At 41.8% G+C, this 12743-nt stretch overlaps 1 protein-coding gene across 1 annotated transcript in view; it reads left to right on the top strand.

Annotated features, from left to right (window-relative positions):
* Window positions 1-4009: 4009 nt before the first annotated feature.
* Atp6v0d2 (ATPase H+ transporting V0 subunit d2) overlaps window positions 4010-12743 on the top strand; it is a 40037-nt gene continuing 31303 nt past the window's right edge. Inside the window, exon 1 of the mRNA XM_036179085.1 lies at window positions 4010-4152. Coding sequence (XP_036034978.1) covers window positions 4023-4152 — 130 coding nt within the window. The 5' untranslated portion in view covers window positions 4010-4022. The remainder of the gene's footprint in view (window positions 4153-12743) is intronic.

Below are 12743 nucleotides of genomic sequence, written 5' to 3'. Positions count from 1 at the left end.
TCTTGTGAAAATTTTCATGTCCCAACTTTCAGAATAAAAGTTTACAGATTATGTGACTCAAATAAAAGATTCACTTGCTCCAATGTTTTGATGACCTCTTGTGGCTCAAAAGCAAAACGGTTCCTTGAGAAACTACTGACACACTGGGCAGAGGGAAATACTTTTGTGTTTCAGTAGCCATGCTCCATGTCCCCTAAATTATCATGAGGAGTCTATTTCTGGAGTGCTTGTTAGAAAGCTCTCACCTCACATCTTTCTGTAGTGGTTCAGTTTTTACAAAGGAGTATCCCTTGCTCTCGTGAGCAAAAGAGCCAATAAGAGCCAAATGTGGTAGCGCAGCCTGTGGTGGTACAACACAGTAAGTATGTAAGCTTGAAGCCAGGCTGGACAAGACTCTGTCTCAAAATAAATACATCCCAGTTAAAACAAAAACAGATTCTGGATTCAATGAAAAAGAATGTCCTCGCGTTTTTGAAGTAAACAGATGTTTGAGGACTTTGAACGTCTTGCTTTGTCGTTGTACCCACAATAAATATGTATCTGTTAATACAGGATAATATCTTTCCTTTCCTTTACTCATAAGATGTCTTGTCAGACATCTAACAAGTCATGCAATGGTCTCACTGAAGAGTGAGCTGTCATGAGAGAAGGCATGAACTAAATCTGGCCTAGCTTTAATTAATATACAAACAAAACATAGTATTTTGTTCAAATACAAAAAGTGAGCAAACATTAGGTCAAGCTTCCCTGTAGTCAGTGACAGAGCAAGTTTAACAGCTAACCTGAATGTGAAAGTCTTTCCTCTTCTCTTCAGAAGAAAACAGTAGGACATCCAGAACTGCGATTAGGCAGGGGCTGATAAAATCAAAATACATTGTATAAATGTATGAAATTCTCAACAAATAGGAAAAAATTAAATAATATCAAAACTTTTCTAACTCTTAAAATTATCCAAAATTGACTAAGTGTAAGTGGTCTTGTTTCCAGCCTCAGAAGGACGAGCATTTCTGAGACAGCCTGGAAAGCCAAAGATCTAGTGACAGATGAGAGAAGGTCCACTGAAGCAGGATTGCCCTCTGCCTGCAGTATGATAACTCTTTGAAATCAGCATCCAGAGAGCCAATTTAGTTTGCCTGCTATCTTTCTTGGATTGAACACAGCATGTGTTTTCTGGGTTTGCTTGTTGGAATCCACTTTAATCTAGTTGAGGTCCTTGAAGAAGTAAATACAAAAGCTAAGTTTGTGTGTCTGTAGAAGTCAATATTTCAGCAGGACATTTTCCTTAGATGGATAGGGGGTGTTCGTTCTGTTTTTGAGATGTTCAATTTTAAATAGGGGGATATTTAAGTAAAGGCAACCATATGCTCATCTGCAGAGGAGCTGAGCATATCTGCTCAAGAAATCTGTCACTCAGGAACTGACCTCAGATTCCAGAGACATGTGTAAGCGCACACACTACACAGCACACTGCAGGGCCTTTTCCTAGACTGCAGTAACATGGGTGATCTTCCCATGGTTCATTGATGTTGTTGAAATGGCAGGATTTCCTTGGTTTGTGACAATAATAATAAAACGCACACATCAATTTCTTTATGCATTCATTTGTTGATGAATACCTCAGATGTTTGCAAGTCTTGGCAATTTTGAATAGCACCACAATGAACATGGAAGTATAAATATCCTTTCGAAACACTAATGTTAATTTCTTCAGCTACATGTATCCAGTTGTGGGATTGAGAACACAAATACTGTTTGATCTCACTTATATGTAGAAACTGAAAAGCTGAATTTATAGAAACAAGGGTTAGAATTACCAGGGATGAGGACTGGAGGGCTGTGGAGATGCTGGCCACTGAGGATACAGTTTTGGTCATAAGGTAAATACTCTGGGGCGCTCATGTATAATGTGATGTTAATAATAGTGTATAGTATACTTGTACTAAAAGTATACTATACACTTAGTTAATAATAGTGTATTGTATACTTGGACTAAAAGTGGAACAATGGCAGCATATTCTGAACTTCATTTGTTCTATGAATGTGAATGTGTTGTTGTTTTCTGATTCACATTAAAGCCTTTAAATACTGCAACTGGAGAGGAGGCTCAGAAGTTCAGAGCATTTCCTGCTCTTGCAGAGGACTAGGGTTCAGTTTCCCACATCCACATCAGATGACTCACAACTGCCTGTAATTCTAGCTCTAGGGAATCTAATGTCTCTCCTGGCCCACTCAGGCACCTGCACACACTCAGCAGACATTCATGTGTGTGTGTGTGTGTGTGTGTGTGTGTGTGTGTGTGTGTGTGTATATGTGTATATATATATATATGAATACAACATATACATATATACAAATGTTTAAATATATACATATATAAATCTTTTTTTACGTTTTTAAATACTGAAAGAATATGTCCATTTTTCTTGTTTTCATGGGCTAGATACCCCTAGCAGAGTAGGCCAAGAAGAGAAACATGGGAACACACTGTTAGATGGAATGTTTTCTGTTGGGTTGACAGTGTAGCTCATTGGTGTAGTTTTCCCAGCATGTTCCATGGTCTGATTCAGTATTCAGCACAAAAAAAAAAAAATGAAATTAGAAAAATTACTGTAGAGATAATAACCTCAAGCATATAAATAGTGAAACATAATATGATAAAAACTTTGTTGTTATACATTATTTCTCACTTCCATCCATTTTAACTATATGAAATGATGACATACAATCATCTTCAGACCTATGAAAGTAATAGGTAAGATTCACGATAAAACATATTCAGGATGTTTACAGATGGTGGGATTGTGGGAAGGCCGACCATGGCAATATAAGAAGAACCTCGGGGTCCGCCCATCAGTTGCAGACTTTCAGATGCTACTAGCATTGTGTAAAGCTAAGTCTGATTCTCTGTGGTTCTAAAAAAACTACAGCAGCATTTACAATGATTGGATCTTTTCTATTCCTGGTCAGTGTGGAAAAACTGAGAAGGCCCAGAGAAGTTCTGACCCCTTAACTCTATGTGAGCATTTGGCAGAACTCATAGGCAAAGCTACCTAAGAAATCCACGTTGAAGACATTTGTTAGCTTGTGAGCCAAGTATATTGGGGAAACAAGGGATCCTTTGGAGCATGAAACTCCGCAATTAAGTGCCATCTTTGTTGAGACCCACTGCATTGCCAACTGTGCTTTCTGAGCCGCCTCACAGCTTTTGAGATCTGATTCGTTATCTGTGACTGGGGGAGTCATATCGTGTGTCTCAAAGTAACCGCAAGAAAGAAAAATAGAGTGCATTATCATCTGCCGAATTGTGCAAAGGGAGCGGTTCATTGCTATAAAATGCAAGGCTCTGATCATCTACTGGTTAAGAAATAGCTAGCAGCCCTTAGCAAATTGCAAGACATTACTAATTATTTGTTTAACAAATACACTATATGCAGAATTATCTCCTCTATCTGCAACCATTTTTTTTAATGCTTTTTGCTTATGTTTGTTTTTGAGACAGTTTCACTCTGGAACCCAAACTGTCCTCAAATTCATGGTAAATCTGCAGCAGTCTCTCAAGTGCTGCAACTAGAGCCATCACACCCAGTGTTTTTAAAAAGAGTGTTAAAAAAGAAATTTTTGTTCACATTAACAGTGCTTAAAAAAAAAAAAGTGGAATAAATGTGACATAATTAAAGTTCAGGTGTCATTGGCAAAACCAGACATGACCTTGACTGTGGGAGGGAAGAGACCACCAGGACTCCTCCTCTCCCCTCCTCTCCCCTCCTCTCCCCCTCCCTCCTCTCCCCTCCTCTCCCCTCCTTTCCCCTCCTCTGGTCCTGACAGTGAATTTCTCCAGGGTATACTTAGACCATCTGGCTGACTCACTGTTTATGTAAAAACAAGACCCAGGCACTGTGTTGAAAGCTGCTGAAACTGGAACAAACTAGTCAGGAGCACCCTGACTATCAGCTGAGCACTGGGACACCCACACCTTCCCGACCAGGGCCAGCAGTCTGTGTCTGCTGCTTCAGCCTGACAGTATGCTTGAGACTGCAGAGTTATTCTTCAATGTGGACCATGGCTACCTGGAGGGTCTGGTGCGAGGATGCAAAGCCAGCCTCCTAACTCAGCAGGACTATGTCAACCTAGTGCAGTGTGAGACCTTGGAAGGTAAGCCGCTCACCCACCCCATTAAAAGAAAACACACAAACAAAAATGATGTTGCTCTCTGGAAGGCAAAGAAAAGGGCTGTGATCTTAGGAGGCAGGAACGGGTTTTTAGTCCTGGAATTTAGGCGCCCTGGGGCCTGTAGTTTAGGGACCTTGGATGTGAGGAGAAGAGATCTGTATCCATCTTCTCTAGATATAATTAAACATTCCCTTCCTTAATGAATGCAGGGGACACCCACCCAAGAAACCCATACCTGTCCCCCTGAAGTTCTTGCAGATATTTTCAAATTTATGGTTTCTATATTGATCCTTTGACCTTGATTTGTAACGTCTCAATAAAGAGTACTTCTCACACATTTTTGATATATCTGATAATTGTACTTTAAAAAACTGTGTTTCCTTGGTTGTCCTATCCACATAATTATAAACATTATTTGGTAAGGACCTTCACCAAACATGCTAGAGTCTACGGACAAAGAAACAGCTAATAGTTGGAGTGTAGAAAGATGTTTGTCTAGCTCCAGTTTTTCGGTATTGATTTGAGAACTTGTTTGAGATTTTCCTTTAACTGAAGGACAAGTGAGAAAGAAAAGCCAGGAGTATGGTGGACTGAAAGTCCTGGCTTTGACCTCCACTGTGTCTAAGTTGGTGACACAATTCTTCAAAGACTTTGAGCCTCAAAAGGCCTCCCTTATACATGAGGAAAGAATTTCTACTTAATTATTAAGGAAAAAAATAGATAAACACCCAGTGAATGATAATTTTTCTTAAATGACATTTTTCTCAAACTTTAACAAAGAATGCACATCTGTAACCATTTTGTTATTAAAAACAGCTTTTCTTACTCATTTGAGAAACTTCCAGATTATTCTAGAAGTAAGTGAGCAAGAAGGGAAAAACTCTTAGGAAAGGAATTAACTGTGTGGCACACAGGAGGTGGGGGTGGGGACAAACCCTATTTAAAAAACAGCTTCTGAAGGTGACTTTGCTAGCTTCCCTGTGAGGCTGAAGGGAGCTGAGATTACTGCTGTATAGTTGTGACTAGTTACAGCTAGAGTTAAATACTTAAGGTGGGGTCAGCTTTGACCTGCCCTTTGATTTACTTTATAAACAGATCTTTCAGATGGTAAGTAATTCTATTGACTACAAACAATGATACATAATTCCAAATACAGCACATTCAGTTAGGAGTTTGGTGACTAGAGAATGTTAATTGCTTATAGAAATGTCTGCATAAATTAAAGTAGAAAAAAAAAACCCTTAACACAGGACAGAATACTTGCTTCAGAGAGAAGTCAGTCATTTGTATAAATTCTATTTAGTTTTGAATCAAATCTCTATAAGCAATAAAAAAATGCTAATTTAAGTGCAAGCAACAATTAAGCTGCCTTTTGATACCAAACACTTACTGTTCAAGTCAGAGAGAAATCAAAGAAGTTGTATCAAAGTCAGAGAAAGAATTCTAGGACATAAAAAATGAAGAGGATACAAATCAAGAATTAAAAGTTACCACCAGGGCTGGAGAGATGGCTCAGTGGTGAAGAGTAAGTACTGCTCTTGCAGAGGACCTGGATTCAGTTCCCAGAACCCGCACTGAGTGGACAGCTCACAGCCATCTATCTAGTAACACTAGGTACAGCGGCATCTGGTGCCTCAGGCCTCCAAAAGCACTCCCATTCACATACACATGCATACCCACCCCTCACACACACACATACACCTAAGGAAAAATGTAATAAATCTTTTCTTTTTCTTTTTAAAGTGATAAGATTTTTTACCCAAAAGACTCTATTGAAAGAGGAAATGGAAGAGAAGAAGGAACTATATATAGCATGTATCTGGCCTAGTTAGGAAACCCTGCCGAATGCATCGTTGCTTTTTTATCATGATGCTTCATGATTTTTCAGTCTTTCTTCTCAATATGAATTTTTTCAATTATGCAATTCCCAGATATCTATCTGTCTACAGACTCAGGACTCGGAAGGGTGGGCTGACCCAACAGAACCTCATGACAGCTTATAGGGACTGCCTCCAACTATACGTGAGTCTGTGTGACAGACTGCTATTAGGAGATACCCAGAAATATTTGCTATCAAAAATCAGTAAACCACATTCGAGGTATCATAGATGCTGAAAAACATCCAGACAAGAAAACTTAAGAATTTTTAAAATGTGTACTTGTGGGTATGTGTATACCACATGTGTGCAGGTGTCCACAGAGGTCAAAAGAGAGCATGGATGCCTTGGAGCTGGAGTTACAGAAGGTTGCATACCACCTGATGTGGTGAGAACCAACATAGAGCCCTCTAAAAGTAGCCTTCTGCAAGCGCAGCAAGCACCCTTAACCTCTGAACCATTCCTCCAGCTTCTTAAATAAGAACTTTTTAGCCTCAGACAGCTGAGGACACTGAGTCTTAGAATGGCTGTGAGCAACCTACATTCTACCAACAACAGAAAATAGAGATATTGGTGTTTCTTTTTCCACTTAATTTCCACGTAGAGGTACATTGGTTATATTGGGAGATATGGCTCTACGGTAGAGTGCTTGCCACTTGCCTAGCCATGCATGAGGCCCTAAGTAACACCTCCAGCAACACACACACAGATACATGAATCGAACTATGCTGTTTTGATGTCAGTCTGTTTTGCTAATAGAAATAACACAGACTGCCTTACTCAGTCCGTTTCTAGGATGTTAGGAAGTAAACAGCTCTGGAAAGCAAAATATTTGTTCCTCTGTGAATACTCAAGTACCTTTTGAGCCAACTCAGGGTTAAGAATCAGTCAAGGGCATTTTGTGGGATAGAGTTAAAGACTTAAGGACTTCTGTTTACTTCTGCAGAATATGCACTGTGTGAACTGGGTATAAAGAGGAGAAGGCCAAACTGTGCTGTCACAGTACTATGTTGAAGCAGGTGCATTTTGCAAAAGAAAAGCTGACTTAGCAAAGATTGACTTTTCCTTCACTTTTTTAAAGCCTGTTGTCTTTAAACGTGTTCTGATGTGATAGCAGCAGACTTTTTTAGAACCACTTACAAAGAACATAGAGTATTTGAAGTAAACTTAGAAGACAGAAAATAAAATTTCCCAGGAAACCTTTGGGAAGTCTTCATATTCAGGATTGTGCTGGCTTGTGAGTGTCGTAATGGGGCAAATGTGGTCAGAAACACTCACCCATTCCAAGTCTGACCCTGACTAACCCAAGCATCAACTAGTCATGGGAGCCACTGCGAGTCAGTCTTTCCTGGGAACAAAAGAAGGAAGCTATCGGTCTTTTTTGAAAGCAACATACTATTTTCATCAGAATCTCAATTATAAATAATTGTGGAAATATTCTTACCTCTTAGATGGAGACACCAGTACCTGAAGTTTAATAATGAGTAGGCTTTTCTGAACATGGTGAAAGTATGCACTGGCTCTGGGGTACAGACAGTACTCTGGACTGGATCTTCACATTGTTCTCCTTGCCATGAGTTTTCTGAAGGGAATGCAAGATGCTCACTTTATATTCTTAATGGTTAGGTCTCTTCAAAGGAATTTGATCTCCAGCCTTTCCCCCAACTGTGCTTTCAAGTAAGAACTAATGCAGCCAGCATACATCACTTTCTGGCTAAGGCCAGAGAAGCAAATATGGATAAGACATAGTTCTTGCCTTAAAAGGAGTCTCATTCCAGAAAATGAAACGGCTAGGCAAATAGGAACCCTTAAAAGGGGTGGTTGAGCAGAACTCAACCCAAAATCCCAAATGCATAAAAGCAGTGCCTGGAAGTTTCACAACCCATCAAAAGGCTTGCACACATGTGGGAAGACATATGTGCAGATGCTCGTCATTGTATTATTACTTGGAAGAGCAAAAGATAGATGTTGTGTTAGTTACTTTCTATTGCTGTGATAAACACCATGACCAGGGCAACTTACAGAAGGAAGGGTTGATTTGACCCTCTGGTTCCAGAGAGGAGTCCATGATGGCAGAGTAGAAGTGTGCCAGCCAGAGCTGAAGCTGAGAACTTAACATATTGAACACAAAACAGGAAGCAAAGAAACGGAACCAGAAAGGGCACTGGGGCTTTGAAACCTCAAAGCCCACTCCCAGGAGGTACTTTCTACAGCAAGGTCACACCTCCTTAGGTCCCTGTAACAATGCCACCCCCCAACTATTCAAATGCCAGCGTCTATAAGGAACATTCTCATCCAAGCCTCCACAGGTGCCAATCAAATGTCCCTCTCTAGGAAACTAGTTCATCAAGTTTGGGGACATTTTTAGAATGGACTATTCTATAGCTGGAAAAAGTGAAACCTGAAATGAGAAACTCCTGGGTAGTGGAAGTGGAAAAAGATGAAGTGAGTGAGCTAAGCAAAAAGAGGACCATGTATGGCATGAGATGTCTTAGCTTCTTAAAAGGTGATAGATTTTTTAAAAAATGGCTTTATATGATTATCTAGATGCACAGAATTATAATGAATTAAAAGAAACTAAATACAATTTTTATAACAATCACCTGAAGACAAGAATAAGTAATGGGTAGTGTTGATGTGGCAGATAAGAAATATTGGAAAATTTTCACTGTATATATGCACATACACATTCTTTTTAAATTTAAAATATGGGGCCAGAGAGATGGCTCAGCAGTTAAGAATGTTTGCTACTCTTACAGAGGAGTAAGTTTTAGTTCCCAGCACCCGTATCAGCTGACAATTGCCTGTAACTCCAGTGCCAGAGGAGTAGATGCCCACTTCTGATCTCTATGGACACCTACACACACACACACACACACACACACACACACACACACACACACACACACACACACTGAGAGAGAGAGAGAGAGAGAGAGAGAGAGGTACAAAGTAAAAAATAATTTTCTTGAAAAAGTAAAACTGCATACAGGAGGAAGACTATTATTATGAAGACTTTTCTCTGAATCATTAGACACCATTTGTGCCTTTCATTCCAGCACTTACTTGTGTTTTATATTGAGGATGAACATGCAACACTGTCATTGTTCCATGCTACACCAGTGGCTTCCACTAAGATAAACACACATCAGCTGATCTCTGCCTGTTCCTCTTTCAAGCTTTGGGTCAGAAGCTTTTGACATTTTTAGACATATCTCTTCAATCACAAATTCCTGCCACCTGGTTTTCCTGGAGAATGTCTGTTCCCTTTTTAACCCTCATTTCAAGACATCACATCTAGAGGCCCTTTGTTACTGTATCCCTGGTGACTCAGAATGGGCAAGGTTCAGCTTTGTCGTCCATAAATTACACTGAACCCGAATCTTGTGTGCAGCATCTGACATTTGCATATATTACCTGCCAAAGGACATTAACCTCAATTACCTGTCCTACTGCAGACTAAAATGTCAACTTGTGAAGAAATAAGGGACCATCTATTGCAGAATATTTGTTTAACTATGCAAAAATGTGCTGCATTTGTTTAACTGGGTAAAGATGTGTTGCATTTGTTTATGTTTCAGAATAATTGTTTAACTGGGTAAAGATGTGTTGCATTTGTTTAATTATGTAAACAAAAGATGTGTTGCTATTTTTCCTTGCCTGCCCAAGGCACCTGATTGATCTAATAAGAAGCCAAACAACTAATAGCAAGGGAAGAGGTACAGGAGGGAATTCCAGACAGGGAGCATAAGTGTGAGGAGGAATTTAGGACTGAAGGAAGAAAGAAAAAGAGATATCAGGGAGATAGCAGGCGCCAGACAGATCAACATGGAGGAAGCAGGAAAGTAGGACATACAGAAAGAAAAGTAAAAAGCCCTGAGGCAAAATATAGGTTAAATTAAGTTAAAAGAGCTAATGGAACAAGCCTAAGCTAAGACTGAGCATTTATAATTACTATAATCCTCTGTGTCTTTATTTGGGAGCTGGCTGGTGACTCAAAGAAAATTCCAACTACAACCATCTCCTATCCATAAGCTATTTTATGGTGTGTGTGTGTGTGTGTGTGTGTGTGTGTGTGTGTGTGTGCTTACTTTTCTTTTTGACACTACTGGGACTTGAACCCTCAGCCTGGGACATGCTAAGCAAATGCCAGCAAGCACTCTACTACTGAGCTACCTTCTTAGCTGTAGTGTAAGCTTCTATGGGCAGAAAGTATACCTTACATTGTTAGAGTCGGCGCTGAAACCAGAAGCTTCACTCCGATATCGGGTCACACAGAAACAGTTTATTTTATGCGTGCACACGGGTCAATCAGTCAAGCTTAGGACTGAAGACCCCGAAGCTCAAGCTCGCAGGCTTGTTATAGGGCAGTTTCCCATGGGTTGGGGAGTGAGGGTCGCTCAGAGTTCAGCCATCCGGCTGGCTCACATGGATTGGGGAGTGAGGGTCGCTCAGAGTTCAGCCACAAGCAGCTTGTTTTTCCAAAAGCTGCGAGCTTAGCTTTACAACGTGGAAGCCTTCTGTACGAGCTAAGCAGGAATATTTTTTCACTAAGCAGAAATACATTTCTCTACTGGGATAGAGCCTAAAATGGAGCCTTTACATTCCCTCCTCTCCTTGTACTGACCTTTAATCCTAAAGGTCGGTCTCTGGTATAGGCTGATATCTTTGCCTCAGGACCATCATTTTAACCCCATCTACTTGGGACCGAACAAAGCCTGAAATCCGATTCAGGACACATGGTCCAATCATTAGTACTAGGAGCAGGACAATCAGGGGCCCCGTGAGGGCTGAGAGCAGGGCGGTCATCCAGGGTGATTTTTCATACCATTCCTCAAACCAGCTCTGGGAGCCGCGTATGGACCTTTCCCTTGCATCTAGTCTCTCTCTGAGTTTTGTCATGAATTCCCTTACCACCCCTGTGTGGTCAGTATAGAAACAACAGTTTTCTTTTAGGGCAGCACAAAGTCCTCCTTCTTTTAAAAATAGTAAGTCTAGGCCGCGTCTGTTCTGCAAGACTACCTCTGACAGGGAGGTTAAGGACCTTTCCAGAGCAGTTATGGATGTTTCTATTGCCCTTAGATCTTGCTGTATTGCGGCTTCTAAAATCCCTAGCTGTCTAGGGCCCTCAATCAAAGCTGTAGTTCCAGTCCCAACCCCCGCCAATATACCTGCTCCTAATAGAACAGCCAGGGTGACACTGACAGGTTCTTGTGTGAACCGAGTTCTGCCCAGAAAATGTCCTTCAAATTCTTCTGTTGAATAATAAACTAACCTTGGGTAAATCCGGACTAACACACAAAAATCCTTAGATTGGCTAAAGCTAGCAATTGAGACACACGGTGTGATCCCAGTATTGCATGCCCAGTATAAACCTGATGAGGGGATTATGTACTGGGATGTGTCAGAAGAGGACACACTCACTGTACGTGCACAGAGCTTGCTTCCCAGCACTTGGGAGTGTCCTAGGCATGTTCCTAAACCAGTCACTTCAGGTAAGGTTAGCATATGCTTTGTTCCCCAGTCGCAGCTCTTGGAGGTGTTATAGGTGAAACTCCCATTAACAGCTATCCCTTCATAGTATGGGGGGCTTGCTTGGAGGTAAATCCAGCAGGATTCAGTAAGGTTGGGCTGAGTAGAGTTGAGGGCTTGGTATCCCCCTTCGATTAGGTCTATCAACCGTTTTCCTGACCCTGGGAGAGTGGGATTCGTGACAGCCGGTGTGGTCAGCAGGAGGATGGAGGGGTTCTGACGGGTTGAGTTAGATGGGGGTATTTGCCTTGGGGGTACCCGTTTATTATTTGTTTTAGGAGGAGGAGCTTTCTGGTCCTGTAATACTTTATTAGGGCCTATCGGCTGAGGGTCGGCGTTTATTATTAACTTGATTTTGAATAGGACTCCTGGATCATAGGCCGTCTGGTGATATACCCTCAGGCCCCACAGTCTACCTTTTATCCAATCCCTTGATGCTTTTCCTGCCTGGGTGAAAGTGATGTTCAAGGGGTTGCAGGCAAACTCTGTACAAGGTCCCGACCCGTACCATAGGGTCGTGACTGTCCTAGGTGTGCTCCGGCAGTAATCTTGAGAGAATGGGGGTTCATTCCCACCTGTCTCCCTCTTTACCTGGATCAGATCCCAGGATGAGCTCGGCTTCCACCAAGCGTCCCCTGTAGTTTCACATCCCCATGACTTACAATAGTAACTTTCATGCTGCCCACAAGAGCGCGCTAGCGACCTGCTTCTCCCGTCCCTAGGACACACATAAAACGGTCTCTTTGTCAGGGCCGCCCAGGCCCTCGGGTCTCGGCACCCTGCCGGGTAACGCGACAGGGGCAGCGTCCACTTTGGGTGCACACTTCTGGTTCACCTGGGTTTGCCGGGTCAGTGGTTGGGATGTCAAAGTCTTCTGCTCCTGCCAGCATGTGGCAGAGGTCGGGTTCCAGGGCAGGCCACCAAGTCCAAAGAGGGTGCCTACCGGTTTTCTCCCAAACCACATCCCCTGCCCCCAACAGTACTTGCCACGTTTGGCTCACAGGTTGGTGCGGATTAGTTCGGCTGATTTCCACATCGGATCCAAGCTTGAGGGGATTGTCAGTCCGTTCCACCAGTCCAGTCCAAATCCACATCTGGAGCAGGCGCGGGCTTAAGGTGGGAGCCCATGGATCCACGCAGCAACTCCGTCACTCACTCTCTCTT

Source organism: Onychomys torridus, chromosome 2, assembly GCF_903995425.1.
Source record: "Onychomys torridus chromosome 2, mOncTor1.1, whole genome shotgun sequence".
Taxonomy (NCBI): domain Eukaryota; kingdom Metazoa; phylum Chordata; class Mammalia; order Rodentia; family Cricetidae; genus Onychomys; species Onychomys torridus.
The sequence above is the reverse complement of the archived record's forward strand: the minus strand, read 5'-3'. Positions and strand labels throughout refer to the sequence as shown.